Raw genomic sequence first — 15,648 nt, forward strand, 5'->3', positions numbered from 1 at the left:
TTATATACTGGTAGTGAACACCCTGTGCAATTATTCCGTCCAAGCTTGCTACAACAAAAGACATCACGAAAACCTCCAAACTAAATCCTAACCTGGTCGTGACAATAGCGCCCTCAATTTGTTGCTCGAGGAAACTTGTCAGTGCTCATTGCCACGATTAGTGCGCCAAATCAAAATGCATGTACAATTGTAATGTGGCTGTACGATCAACTTTTAACAAGCTCATATTAAGGGTATTTATCAACTAAAGAAAACTAGACATAGTGGTAAGTTAAAGTATTTGGCAAAGCAGAATAAATTCTACTGGTCCGATTTTAAATGGAATAATTATCTCCGGGAAAATTGAGGACACACGTAAAAAAAAATCCAGAAATAAGAAACTTACTTTAATACACTTACATTATATAGCTTTTGTTCCTATGTGTACTGGCGGGGAGTCCGGGGGGGGGGGCTGGGCCTGAAGCCCCTTCAACATCCCCCCCCCCCATTTTTCTTGATTATAAAGATTTGTTATGTTAAAAACCAAAAATATAATTCTTTTATTTAAAAAAAAAACCATCTCCAACCCATGTCTGTAAAAATCGCTGTAACAGAACGCCAAATATTTTTGTAGAAGTTTGAGAAGGAATGTTGTGATACGCTGCCACGGGGGGGGGGGGGGGGGGGGGGCGTGGAGGGGTGACGACAGCCCCCCCCCCCCCATGAAACCTTGTCGCCCCCCCCAGTAGCGCCCCCCCCCCAACTGAGATTTTGAGTTTCTAAAAAAATTATCACATGATCTACATGACGCCCCCCATGAAATGTTCCAGCCCCCCCACCCCCCCCCCCCCCCCCCCCCCCTTGAAAAATTCCTGGCTACGCCACGCTGCTATATATATGTCTTATTGTGGGATCGATCCCACCGCTAACGGGAACAAACAGGTGAGAGAGAAAAAATGGGGCACCCAAGAGCCACCGTAGTTTCGGCTGTTGTGTACGTTGACAATGGGATTGTTAATTGATCATTGGGGCGTAACACTACACAACGCAGCAGCGATAGCGCGCGCTGCATGCTGACATGATTGTAGTCGTAGCACCGGCCCTGTAATGCCTCGTTGCACATTCCTGATATAGTCGCAAACTACTACGCTTTTCATTCCATCTTCCAGCATGAATAAGCAGCCATTATGATATCCTGAAGGTATCAGGCAAGCCTGTAGACACATCAAGGCTTTTTAGTTTTGAAATCAGCGCAGCCAGGGCTGTCTGTTCGGCGGTGTGTGATGATGTTTTCCAGGCGGGGGATATTCAGGAATTTACGGTACCTCCTCATCTTCGTTGCCGCACTTTCCGTGACTGCACTGTTGTTCACCGTGGGTGACATACGGAATGTCTTTGGCAGAAAATCTGATTATCGGTCACTGGGCTTCCACATTAATGGTAAGATAAAAACAAAACACTCCAACTATCCGTCAAAGGCTGGAATACTGTACGCCCCGTAGGCCTATATCTTGCCAAGATCTTAACTCAATGAATGGGAGGTTTGCTGTAGTGTAACACCATGTGAAGGATATATTCTGAGAAAAACCAGATGGTTTCATTAACTTGACGTATCAAGTCTTAATTATCTTATCTCACTGCCAACTGATAAACAAAATGAAAACCTACATGTAGGCTTTCATTTCCCCCCGGAATTACTTAAAGGAAAGAACGTAGTAATGAAACGGTTCAATGTGTTATTATAATCGTACGTTACGGTTTTCAAAATGTTTGTACATGTATTTATTTTCCAACGAAATTGCAATTGATTCTCATCCTGAATTTTATTTAGAAATATTTCAGACGACTGACAATCATTGTATACATTGTGTAAAAGAGGTATCAAAAATATTTGGCAAGCCTATACTTTGATGTTATCAAACAAAACTGCTTTGCAAAAAATAAAAACTGATTGACTCGCATAATTGTTTTGCAGTTTGGCCATAGAGGGAACTCAGAATGTTCTTCGACGTCCTTCGTTTAATGCATCAAAATGTAGCGACACGTGGGATTAATAGTGCATTAACAAAACATAGACGGCCACGTGAAACTAACGGTGTAGTACTACGTCGATATATATGCGTCACGAGTAGAGTTTGTGAATAGAAACGGAAATCTGGTACTTAAAAAATTAGTCTTTATTTCCTTGAAGTCCAGTCGCCAGAATAAGTAACTGAAAATATTTTCAATTACCTGAAACGTGCCTATCTACCGATTTAACGAGAAAATCCATGCTCAATGAAAAGGTAGGACTGGTACCAAATCCGCCTAAAATTGTATTATTCGGAAGAAATAATTGTTATGCACCGTTCTTAAGATTTGAGCAATGTTGTTGCTTCAAACGAAAACAAAATGCACAAAAGCAAACGATGCTATTCCTGTGTATCTGGGACCCTCTATACTAAAACTACAATAAAGTAGGCCTACCCCGTGCTTCATATTGCAAGTTATTGTTCCCTATTTACAAAATATTGAGAGAAAACAATGTTGATCAACGAATTTAGACTCTGCTACTGACATTCTCAGGATCTCGACGTAAACCTCGGAGGATTCTGTTAGCCACAGGTTGAGAAACGTTGGCCAGGTTTTATGTGTGCTATACAAAAGTACAATGACTGTTTCAACAGTGGCGAGTGCTGTTGTGATATCATGTGTTGGCAAAATGTCTTTACCACCCGAAAGTGACTTTGAATGTGTAGATTAATGTATTCTCCATTCTCTCTGCTTGAACCCTGCACCAGACATATTTCCGTTTGTTAAAAAACAACATAAGGTATGAAATCTAATCTGGGTGCATGTGGTTCACGCATTCATGACCTCGCGCACGTTCAGGTTTCCTGTATTGTGAGATAGACAGTCGTAACGGCAAAACAAGAACACGAAAGCCTAGGATAACGTATAAAGCATGGTCACCGAACGCGCAAAATTATATTCAATTGATTCAGAATAGCTCAAAGGTTCAAGAATAAGCTGTGTGTATAACGGCATTGAGATGAAAACTCCTACTATTCGAATTCGCACGGAGACTTCAGTTGACTTATTTGCTGCCACATGATCATGAAAGCACATGGATACATCATGGAAACCAGTGGCGCGAGACTAATGCATGTACTGCAGTATACATCAACTATGCATCAGTACTAATGCATAGTTAAAGTTCATGTCAAACATCTGATTATAAATTTCCATTTTGCTTCTCGAAGGTCAACTTGCTAAAGAAATAATTTATTTTCTAAAGCCTTATTGCAAGCCGTTCATTGCAAGGGTCAGTGAAATATTTAATCAACGATTATAACTGTCATTAATGTGAAACCAGCGCCTCAGTTTCCCATATTACTCCATAATAATTTAATGGATGTAGGCCCTAGTCATTATCTATATTTCATGACCCGCTGAACGAAGGACACAAACAGGCAGAGTGCAGGTGAACGGATCGAGACCATTAACAGTACGAAGTGCGGCTAAAATGCAAACAAAGTCGACGCTTTGACCCACAAATAATTGAACAATGAATCGTGACTTGAACAATTAAGCAGTGGAACTGGGCTGAGCTACAAAACTAACATGCTGCGTGGTAAATTGTATTATATCAGATCGACATTATTTCCTTCTTTGAAAACCGTGACCCGACGCGTAACCTTGACGGTCGCAATTCACGAAATAGTGTGAGAATTCGTGGCTTCGGCGCAGCTATTTTGTGTTGGCGTGAATGGGTGTCGTACTGTGCTTCCAGCCCAGACGGTGTGCAACATGTGCACGGATTTTTAACAAAAACAAATCTGAAACCAATATCGAAAAAAAAAATAACAACTGCCTTGGTTTTCCAAACAGTATATGGGTTCTCTTAGAGCATCCAATGGGTTCTTTTAGTTCATTGGGTTCTCTTAGAGCATCCCCTGAGTTTTCTTAGAGCAACCCACCAACACTGCACTGATTGCATAGGAGGTCTCTCAGATCATCCAGGGGCCCTCTTAGATCATCCAAACCCTACTGCACTGATTCCATAGAGGTTCTCGTAAAGCAACCCTATGCAATCAGAGCACTAAGTATATGATGGGATGCTCTAAGAGAACCCCCTCGGCCTCGCCTGCTCTAAGAGAGCCCCTATGTATCATTGAGATGTTGCTGGGATGCTCAGAGGGAATCCTTGGGATGCTAAGAGAACCACTATGCAATCAGTGCAGTGCGTACATGCTTGGATGCTCTAAATGGATGCTTGGATGCTCTTGGGATGCCTTAAGAGAAACCCTATGCAATCAGTGAAGTGATTGGGATGCTCAAAGAGAACCCACTGGGAGGCTCTAAAAGAACCCACTGGGAGGCTCTAAGAGAACCCATATGCAATCAGTGCAGTGTATACATGCTTGAATGTTCTAAAAGAATCACCTGGGATGCTCGAGGAAAACCCCTACGTAATCAGTGAATTGTTGGGATGCTCTTAGAGAAACCACTGGAGGCTCTAAGAGAACCCAGTGGGATGCTCTAAGAGAACCTCTATGCATTTTAGAGCATTGTACGTGTGGCGGGATGTTCTAAAAGAACCCTTTAAAATTAGTGCACTGTGGGCTGGGATGCTCAGAAAGAGTTGTTTGATGCTCTAGGAGAACTTCTGGGATGCTCCAGGAGAACTTCTGGGATGCTCTTGGAGAACTCCTCGGATGCTCTAGGAGAACTCCTCGGATGCTCTAGGAGAACTCCTCGGATGCTCTAGGAGAACTCCTGGGATGCTCTAAGAGAACTCCTGGGATGCTCTAGGAGAACTCCTGGGATGCTCTAGGAGAACTCCTGGGATGCTCTAGGAGAACTCCTCGGATGCTCTAGGAGAACTTCTGGGATGCTCCAGGAGAACTTCTGGGATGCTCTTGGAGAACTCCTCAGATGCTCTAGGAGAACTTTTTCGGATGCTCTATGAGAATTCCTCGGATGCTTCAGGAGAACTCCTCGGATGCTCTAGGAGAACCCGAATACCGTCCGGAAAAGCAACACAGTTATTATATTTTTTTTCTTATGATCTTGATATCATGAAATGTCGGATACTAGAAAAAAAATTTTCTTTCAATATCCATGCAACAATGTACAACATGTCTGCATATATGTAAGCACGTACGGCATCTACACAAATCCACACACTATATGTACTAGTGCGCAGCGAAGCCACAAAGCCTAACACAATTGCATGAAGTGGGGCGGTCGGGTCAGGCGTCGGGTCACACGGATTCCGTCTCTGACAGACGTTTCAAAAGAAGGAAATATTGATTTGCTTTTCTATAGGCTACGTGTGCATGCGAGCGCAAGCCTATTCCCTATTGAAATTGGTATGAATTCACCAAAATAATATTTTACGACCTGTTTCCTGATTGTTTGACGTGCAATTATGTGCGGCAGTGTGTGTGTTTCTCCATCAGTACACGGCGGATATTTCACATCCTGGGTTCCAAGTTATCGTAAATTGTGTGAACTTCCGTTAATTTTATGCTGAAAAACAAGACGGGCGGAATCGTTTGGAAGTGCCGCTGTGCTGTTTACAATTATCAATTATCATTTTTTTTGGTCAAACAATCCACAGATACGTGTGAAATAAAACACTTTTTTTCGAAGACTGTTATGAAATGCCCCGAGAAAACAACCGTAGTGAAACTGCACCTGGAATGTCGTGCTTTTCCTTCAAAATGAGCAATATCGATTGTGGAGTAGAAATATATTACACGACGAGCACAAGTGCCTACAACGGTACACCAGCACTGTAGAAATTGTCATTTTAGGGTGAAGGTCAAACGTATAGACCTTTGCTTCGTCAAACAATAATCTTTTGTCAACCGTTGTTTGTTGAAATCGGTCTGTATGGACGGCCATCGTTACAAAACTTTCAGTTTATTTGTTAAAAGGTCCAAGTTTAACCCTGAAAAACATTTATTTTTTAGAAATATAAATTCTTATGAACTGTATACTAAAATAACGATACACTCGTTTTCGATTTAAATCTTGTTAAAGCGCACCTTTTTTCTTTTTTTTAAACTGTCTTATTACTGTTCCTTTCAACTAAGGGCGCTTTTATTATGACGTCACTTTGGGCACACACACAATAGTTCAGGGATTTAGAAAACATTTTATGAACCCAAAACAATGTGCCTTATTGGAAACATTTGTATCTAATATTGCTAAATAATTGACTGTCATGTCATGAATTAACAATGGAACACCAATAACAGAAAGTTGACAGCGGCAAAACCCCCCAAAAGTCTGGCAACTTTTGATACCAAAACAGATTTAACATCACGGTTTGGCTCATGAATATGGACATTCTGGTGAGCATAAAAACGTAAAAGGCTCCGCAATACCCTGAAAACTGGCCATACAAAAATTAAACAAAAGTGTTAAAATGGTATGCCAGGGTTCACTTTGAGGATAACGTTGCAAGAACAATATCTTTCAAAATGTTAACGTAGACTCGGCGACAAAAAAACACCACAGAAAATATGATCTTTAACCTAATTGGAAAGCGTTTATCGGATGCTCAGTGTTGGCAAGGCCCTTGGCCAACCCGGACGTTATTTATTGAACTAGGCGGATGCGCACTACGAAACGGATCTCGATAAGCCTATGAATGTTTGCTAACAAGTTATCTCTTGTTATACATATTTCGTTGTTTTGTCTCTGGCCATATAGAATTGCGAAGTATGTTCTCAGTTAAATAATACGTTACGATAATTGAAATGGACCAGTAGTTGCTTACGTACGTACGCAAGCATAGTACCCATGCACTAGATGTGTGAATGCTTACACCTCATCAATAACATCTGGTCATAACCAGGTGTTATTGATCCTTATGTGTATATTTGATAAATTATGTGTATAATTTATAAATAATGATCAGGCTGATGCATTTCTTGCACGTCCAGATATATTATAATATTCCCTGGAGAATTTTATACATGAGGGAAAGATGGCGTGGTATATACCAGCGATTTCCATTGCGCAGGTTTACAAAATCCTGGAAAGATTATTAACCGTGCATGTTTCCCGATTTGTTCAAGATACATTGTAGATAATTTATAGAACATTAAACGTATGATTTAAACGTGCAGATAAGCGTTAGTGCAAACTCTGTTAATACAAAATTCTGGTTATAACAAACATATTAAAAGCCTTGGTCCCAACAGACTGTGCATTTATGTGCACAATGAATGGGACTGATGTTCCTCTTACTTAGTCTTAGTACAGAATTCTGAAACAACAAACACTTTGGCTAGGTCCGAACGAGTTTGTTTTAACGAGACTCGACTGTATTATTATTATTAATAGTAACATATTGTAATGGAAACATGTACAGAGGAGACAATGAGAAGAAATTACAGTTTTAGATGTGGGAATAAAACCCCTGAAGAATATTTGGGGAAACCCACGGAATCAGGTAGGGACTGAAAACCCAATCCACATGTGGACCAGGGCAGGAATCGAACCCAGACCACAGCCGTGACCTCAAACTGCCCCATTCATTGTTACAAGGCCCACGAGTATAGACAACTGCAAGGCAAGGCAAAGCAAACGGAATCTGCCAAATCCGGAACAAAATATTCCATCTGAAACGTTGGTTTCCAGAAAAAGACAGTTCCACGAATCACCAATGTATATAGCTTACTATATGTTGCCTCCCCATTTTGAATTTGATTAACTATAACCAACTGTGTTGTACCATGGAACTATAAACACAGCTCCATGGTTGTACAGATCCATATTGCTAAGCCTAATGTTCAAGTCCATGTATCAAATGCAATATGGTCGATAATGCATTACCAATACTGCCATATTACAAACAGGTCAGTTGGTGACATGGAGAGGGGAGATAAACGAGTTGAACTCCAGTCCAAATAGCTGACCAATTAATAATTGATTACCGGAATGAACCCGTCGATAATTCGTCAAGTGTTACTGTCGTGGATTATAGTGACGTGTATACATCACCTGTTGTATCAATCGAAAATCTGAATAACCAGTCACGTTTGTCATGATGGGAATGCGTAACCAGAAAACACCATGAGCAATATTGGGCATTGGCAAGCACGCACTGGCTGGTCTGCTGGGGTCGATGTTGAGGCATATACTACAGAGTAAAGTCCAGTGCACAATGACAGGTGTAGGGGGTGGGGTTTGGGCGGCTATTACCACCCACGTTCGATCTCATCAATGCCATTTTTCAATCAAACATTTTCAGATTTCCTGACCCGAAAAAAGTTCAAATCATAGTTCATTTTTTTAAAGTGAAGTTCTGCATGTAGCACTTTCAAAATCTAGGATATGAAAGCCCAATTCATAAGCTTTCTTTTAGTACAAATATCATTCAAATCACTTATGTACTGTTCAAGTTATTGAATTTTAATCACAACCTCCGTTTTAAAGTTCTGTCCACAGATCACAAAAAGTCAGTGTTCTTGGATACTGGGCTGGCCCTGTGTGATACCGGTGTCATATGAAAATCCGACTCCTATGAAAATCGGACCCCTTTTCCCTATGTGAATCCCTCGCTCGTGACAGGTCTCTCTCCTATAATTATCCTAAAAATAGCATATTATCGTACTTACGCATGCGCAATACTACCAGTGAGTCCATATTTCATTGAGTCGGATATTCACACTACACCGGCACAAATCTTTGACTTTCAACTTGCGCCTCTGGCACCCTTAACGGTGGGAACGTGGTATAGGCACGTTGCATCAAAGTAAAGCGTTTCCTGGGCCACAATTGCCAGGGTTGGGACGGGATGAATTAAGGGCAGAAAAGACAAAGCCAGGCTTGAACCAAGTCTACCGTTCATGGATACCAGCTCGGTTGATATGAAGCTCCTCTTTTTTTGTTGAAGGGGAACCATCGATTGGCGCAAAGCATCATGGGAACAATAACAGCGACAGCAGGCAACCATCCAGAATGAGTAAGTGATATGAACAATGTTTGAGAGTCATTTTGTTGCTGGTCCGCGCTGGGTTGGCAAATATGTAAATGTCCACACAACGGCTGGCTTTTTGATACCAAAACAGCTGGGAGCACAAAGACTTGGAATCATTATCGATTCGGTTACCAAGGCAACTGCGATTAATGTGCAGAGCATTAACATTAATGTGCACGCGTTAGGTTTTAGGTTTTCAGTCATTTAAATTGCCAGCATTTAGACATGTGTAATATTTCTTTTTCAAATTGGTTGTTTTATATTTAAATGACACTTAGCTCGGATTTAATTCTTGTTTTTATTAATTTCAAAAAATGAGTACAAGTGCATCAAGGTCATTTAGTTATCTATAGAATAAAACCCATCGTATTATTTTATCAAAGGAACTCAGATAGCGGTAGATGTGCATGAATTGGGGCTAAATCAACCATTGACGAAGTGTCTCGCATTGAAGGACATACCTCATCTAGGTAAGTTGAGTTTAATGATGACTTTGTATTTTACAAACGAAAAACCCACACAAACATTCGTTTTTGAGCTAATCATATTTATTTGAAGGGTTGCATGGTTAGCCTAAAGCGCTCCTGAAGAAATTTCATCAATGTTGCAAACTTAATTCTAGAAACACACTGCTAGCTTTCTCAAAACTTGGATTCTGACGCTGCTCGTAATCTGCGAAAGTATGGCAGTATTGTAGTCGTGTGGAGTGTCGTGTGGAGTGTCGTGGTATGGAGTGTCGTGGCCTCATGGTCTGGGGCATTGAATTCGTAGTCTGCAGGTAATTCTGCAGGTTGTGGGTTCGAGTCCAGGCTGCGACTATGGTGCGTGTGTCCCGGGCAAGGCACTTTGTCACTCATTGCTTCTCCCCCACCCAGGAGCAATTGGGTACCTGAGAGGGTAGAGATGGTTATTGTGACTGATTCTAGCGTCCTTGCACCGACATGTAACAGGCAGCATCGAGCTGTATACTCCCTAGGGAGTTGAGATGGAATTTGGAATGTTTAATTGGCCCAAATAATCAGGGGTAATAATATTGTAAAGCGCTCTGATCTTAGTTAAAATCGCTATATAAGAACCCGTTATTATTAGTCGAGGTAGTATGGATCACAGGTCATTACAAATCAATAAACAAGTTATCCAGCTCAAAGTCAACTCACAAGCTATTCAAATGAACAGTGGCAAATGCATTCCTGTATTGTTCATCTACTTGTGACTAGACTTGAGAATTGACTCGTGATGGACTTGTGAATTGTGATGGACTTGTGAATTGTGATGGACTTGTAATCCAACAGAAGTATTTACAAGTTTACCCCAGAATCTCCCGTACTTGTCTTGCGACTTAAACCTTTTCAGTGAACGATCGGCCGATGAATCTGACTGCTGGCATACCGATGCACGAGTTGGAAAGAACGATCTTCCCTGATCACCCAGAGCGAATCCGAGATGTAGTGTCCCGAGGCAACCGGGAGTTACTGAGTCTACTGTATACCGCCGCCAACTCACCCCAGATCAACGGCTCACTCATTATGGAGGGCTTGGCTTCGCTACAAGTCCGTAGCGGGGACTATCATTACCTACCTGGTGGACACTGGCGACCAGCTTCCTGTGTACCAACATGGAAGGTAACTATCATGCCCCTTTAATATTAAGGATGGCTCATCAGGATCTCTCCAACTGAACAAGTATTCAATCCATTTACATGTATCGACTGCGGAATGTCGATTTTGCAGCCATCTTGAAAACGTCCACTAGTTACTTTCTATAAACTAGCCAATTAAAAGATATGATAAATACAAATTACCAAGCCAAATTTGATGTTTGCTTCACCATTCGCACGATTTCTTATATTCGCCACTGAAATTCAAGTATCTACAGTGTTTAAGGGAACGTCAAATTCAAGTCTAATATCAATTAGGTATAACACTCTCAAAGGTACGACTTCGAACTTGGGTTATTACGGTTTAAAAAGAGCATTTCATTAGTAAAATAGATCTATCAGGAAGGCCTGCGCCTGCGCAGTTTGTATAATGCTACTGTTTTTATCACTCGGGTAAATTTGCATTGAAGTTTAACACCACTTCCAAGTTTTTCCCCCTTCATTTTCATTCTATTTCACAGGTCGCCATTGTTGTTCCGTACAGAAACCGAACCGTTCAGTTGTCGATATTTTTGCGGTATATGATTCCGTTTCTACAAAAACAGCAACTGGAGTTCGCCATCTACATAGTGAACCAGGTAATGATAGGGGGCGCTGTTTGTTTACCTTACCTTAGAAAAAGTAAAGAAGCCTGCTGCAGACACACTTGCAGGAAAAGCATTGGTTTCAAAAGCGTCATGTGAACTGACGAATCTGATTCTACCTAATTGCAGGAGAGTGATATTTCCTTCAACCGCGGAATGCTGCTCAATGTGGGTTTCCTAGAAGCGTTGAATTTCTCTCACTGGGACTGTTTCGTCTTTCATGATGTGGACCACCTACCACAAAGCGAGTTTAACCCTTACGGGTGTGTGGATCTACCGAGGCATTTCATTGGCGGGGCCGACAACCGGAACTACAAGTAAGCCGCCATTTTCTACCCGGATCAGCAATTCCTTTGGAAAAGATTAAATGACCAATTGAATTTAATTTCAGTCCCGTTTGGCCGAGTGCATTACCTAAAAATTCTTTGAAAATTTTCGTGCACTATGTGGCGTTAGATTTTTAAAGCGCATTTCTACATCACAATCTTAAACAATTTTTAAGACCAACTCAAAGGATTAGGTGAAGTGAACAATGAGGCCCTCTATATAGTTTTGGCACTTTAAGCCTTTACCCATAAAAAGTATCAAAACAGGGTTTTTTTTCTAGAACTGGCATTTGAACTTTAAAACATGTTTAATACATTTTGCCCTGCTTTTCAAAAAAAAATCTGCATTTTTGCCGTTGACTGACCCGGCGTTCCAGAGTTAAGTTGCGAACCAATTATTCCGAAAATTATTAAAGAAGTTATTATTTCAAGTTCCACGTTTGGAACAAGTTAGGATCAATGACAGTGGGAAGTTCAATCATAAAGTTCACCTTTTGGGTAAAGGTGCGACTTAGAAGCACAAGTCTAAACAGGTGTTTTTGAATTGGGTGACGTTAACGTTTTCACCTGGTTATTTCTCTTTCGGTGTCTCGTCACAGGGTACCCTACTCGACTTCTTTTGGCGGGGTCAACGGCTTCACCACCCCACAGTTCTGGCAGATCAATGGTTTCCCCAACGTCTACTGGGGTTGGTGTTGTGAGGATGATGATCTAGAAGTGCGCGTACGCACAGCTCGCCTCAAGAAGACACGATACGCGGGAACAGTGGGGTATTACAAAGCCATCAGGATACATCATGACAAGATCAAGAAGGGACTAGGAGAACTAGAAAAAACAAAGTGAGTAATCGAAAAGACTTTTTTTTTTAAATATTCATGATGAATAATATTAAAAAGTAGTACTAAAACACTCGCTCATGGATTTTAAAAAGCCGCGAACTTATTGCTCCCAACACGTCAGACATTTTTAAAGCGTAATAAGGCATGTATCAAGGCATGAATACTGTTGCATTCCGGAAATCATTGTACGTTTAGAATTTGCCGTTACGTTTGTTGTTATCCTGTCTTTAATTTAAGTTATGTGTTGTTCTAAATTTGCATTCTTTAGTGTTATGCAATTTTATATTTTCCACTTTTTTTCCCTTTACAGTCGAGTGTTTCTCAAGACTTTGCGAAGTCGCTTAAAAACAGACGGGTTGAACAATCTGAAGTATGACACGCCCCATCTGGAGCTGCATGCATTATACACAAACATCTCAGTGAACATCAAGCATTCTTAGTTCGGCAAGACTCTTTAGAACTGTTTTCTGTTTACAGTTGCAACAATCAATGTGTTGCTGTGTCAATCGTAGGCGGGGTTAGTACTCAAAAGAGTCATGCATGAATTCATGGCGCTGGAGGATTTTTTTAAGGGAAGTGAAGTCCGGAAACCATTCCGTTACCAACTGTCGCATGCGTATTATGGTCATTGCATACGGGGCCCACTAATCAGCTTACTTATCATGTGACCTCACTTGACGATATTTAAATGAGTTGATACTTACGCTGCCGCACGTGGTTATTTTTTGGGGGAACCCAATTGGTTGAAGAAGGGCGCGTTTACAACCTGATGCACGCAAAGCCTGCGTACACTTAACCTTTTTATTCATTTTAAATTTAGAAATTAATTTTCTAAGGGTATTATTTTGTAACTAACTTACCATTCTGTTTGTATTTGAAGACACTGTAGGTGTGTCAATGTCGTTGTAGGGGGTGGGGCGATTGAGACCACGATCAAGAATGAAGAATGTTTGGTTCAGTATCAAATATTCCAATCAAACAAGCGGCCATTGCATGGCCTCTTAAGAAGGCCTGCACTTCGATTCTGGGGTGCTTGTGTAAAATGATATCTCCCATGTGGTTTTCGTGTCAAAGAATGAAACAGTTCGGATTCACTTGACCTGCAATGGTTATAGATGAACGTCTTGAAGCTAGATCACTCGTGCAAATATACTGAGCCTTAAATGTTACTGATAAGCAATAGTAAATCAAGGATGCAATAGGTATTTTGCAACTTTATTTTGCAAGTTCCTAATGATAAAACCAGACGTAATTCTAATGTATATTTTTGTATTGTATACTATTTGTGCCTTGTCAGATCAAATCTAACTGCTGAATTAATTCTCTTGTATATACTATGAAGTTAACATTACATCTGTATATCTGTTGGCGGCGTTTGTTGGTGAACATTGTTTAAAAGAGTAAATTATACAAGTTCTTTTTATACCCAAGTCTTTTGGTACCGGGTACCATGAAAAAAAAATACCTAGCAGGTGTGTGCCTAAATTGGGCGTTCTCGACTACTTCGTTCTTATCACGGAATCGCCATGTTGAAATGAAACCGAGGCCACTAGCCAAGCAAAGAACATCTCTCTCTGTAAATGGTGGCCAAAGCTTGCCAGCCTCTTTTTTTTGCAAATGCTGCACGTGAACCCTCGAGAACTGCGAGATTTGGTAGGAAAACAGTGAAAACGAAACCGCTTCTTGAAATCGTACCTTTGGTCAACAAGCTTCATGCAGTTTTTCATTTTATTTTTAAAGATGGCCTCCAAGAGGTTAATGATGCAATCTTAAAAACTTTGATTTTCATCATTAAATTGAATTTTATGTGTATTTGTGTGTATTTAGATTTTCCTTACTCTGCAAATCTGTGCAAATATTCATTGTTGATTTTGATTCTAAAAAAAAGTTAGCCCATTTGTAATGATCTCTACAGCAAAGATCATTATTGCACATGCAGTCGGGGCGAGACTTAAAAGTTTAAGGCACTGTTCAATGTATAGCCAGAGTAATTGATCCATTTTGGGAATAAGCCCTAGCCCACCTCAGTCCTCCAAAATCCTCCTGGTGGTTTTGAAGGATTTTAGAGGATTGAGGATGAATGGAGTTGAAGCACATGAGGATTTTGGAGGATTGAGGATGAATGGTGCATGTTTGAAGAAGAGGAGGATTTTGGAGGATTGAGGATGAATGCACTTGAGGGGCAGGACTGTCTTACGATTTTGTAGGATTGAGGTGCTGGGTATCCTTCATTTGGACATAAGTGCACAATTTTGGCGGATTTTGGAGGATTGAGGATGATTTTAATTATTCAGTAGTTAAGATTCACGGATATGGATTCCTGAAACGAGCATAGGATCAAAAAAACGTTTATGATCCATAGGAAAACGTCTTTTTGTCATGAATTGAAAATTTCCTATTTTTTTCATGTCTAACTCTTTTGGGTTTTTATTGTTCTGGGTGTTACACTATAGATGGGAAAATTAACTGAAATAAACTGACTTTCCACTTCATTATTTTTGCTAACTAGGATTTTATTTCGATCTTTTATTTTGGTTTAGAGGTTTGAATAATTCTATCATTCCTTTTTAGTTTATTTATGTTGACAACGTTCAAAGAATAAAAAAAAAGTAAAAAATAAATGGATTTGATTTGAAGTCTGAAGTATTTTATTTTTTAAATATGAAGTATATTTTTTCCAGTTGTCCAGATCAATATATATAAAAGCAAGTATTCGCAACAAGTGCTTAAGTACATTGCACTTGTGCCCCTCTTGTGGGAGCTTGTTGGCGGCTCTCGTTCCAACCTGGCTGTCAGAGTTGTTTGAGATTACAACATTACATTTATAGAAATTGTATAGTGTATTCATCGGTTGTTTTCAGAGTTTCTTCTTTGAAAGTTCTTTATAAAAAAGGGTACTGCATTGTATAACCCGTTTGCATTCGTTTTGACATTTCATAAAATAAACAGGCGAGCAAGGCAAATTGTGAAACAATGAACAACCACAAATACGTACAAACAGCGTAGACCTATACAGGGTGAATACAAAAACCGAAACTGTGATATTATTGCTAATGTAAACAGAAGTAGGGCACATGTGAATCAAAGGGAGATATCCTCTGTTAGGGTTGAATCTCCTCTTTAAAATGACACACTGGTCATGTCATTACATTCACGGTTGACTGAGCATATGTACATGTACTCTCTAAATTCCGAAGAGTGAAAATTCACTCCATTCGAGTGAAGATTCACTCCCACAGTCGGAAACTAGGGACTAGACGTTTTAGAGTGAAATTTCTTCAAT

The 15,648-nt window shown here is 40.3% G+C and overlaps 1 protein-coding gene across 1 annotated transcript; it reads left to right on the forward strand.

Annotated features, from left to right (window-relative positions):
• The first annotated feature begins 1,032 nt into the window (after positions 1 to 1,032).
• Positions 1,033 to 14,990, forward strand: LOC119739300 (beta-1,4-galactosyltransferase 6-like). The gene is made up of 8 exons (XM_038214180.1): positions 1,033 to 1,419; positions 8,876 to 8,944; positions 9,343 to 9,429; positions 10,313 to 10,581; positions 11,078 to 11,194; positions 11,330 to 11,517; positions 12,126 to 12,365; positions 12,676 to 14,990. Exons 1-8 carry the CDS (start codon positions 1,263 to 1,265, stop codon positions 12,803 to 12,805), a joined length of 1,257 nt encoding a protein of 418 aa, XP_038070108.1. The 5' UTR covers positions 1,033 to 1,262; the 3' UTR covers positions 12,806 to 14,990.
• Positions 14,991 to 15,648: the final 658 nt, after the last annotated feature.

Source organism: Patiria miniata, unplaced genomic scaffold (assembly GCF_015706575.1).
Source record: "Patiria miniata isolate m_02_andy unplaced genomic scaffold, ASM1570657v1 HiC_scaffold_30, whole genome shotgun sequence".
NCBI classification, from domain to species: Eukaryota; Metazoa; Echinodermata; class Asteroidea; order Valvatida; family Asterinidae; genus Patiria; species Patiria miniata.

What these genes read in the sequence shown, in the direction of transcription:
- LOC119739300 (XM_038214180.1), top strand. Translation starts at nt 1,263, where the DNA reads ATGATGTTTTCCAGGCGGGGGATATTCAGGAATTTACGGTACCTCCTC. An exon ending in ACTGGGCTTCCACATTAATG is followed by an intron (nt 1,420 to 8,875) that starts GTAAGATAAAAA and finishes TTTTTGTTGAAG; the next exon opens with GGGAACCATCGATTGGCGCA. An exon ending in GCCGACAACCGGAACTACAA is followed by an intron (nt 11,518 to 12,125) that starts GTAAGCCGCCAT and finishes GTCTCGTCACAG; the next exon opens with GGTACCCTACTCGACTTCTT.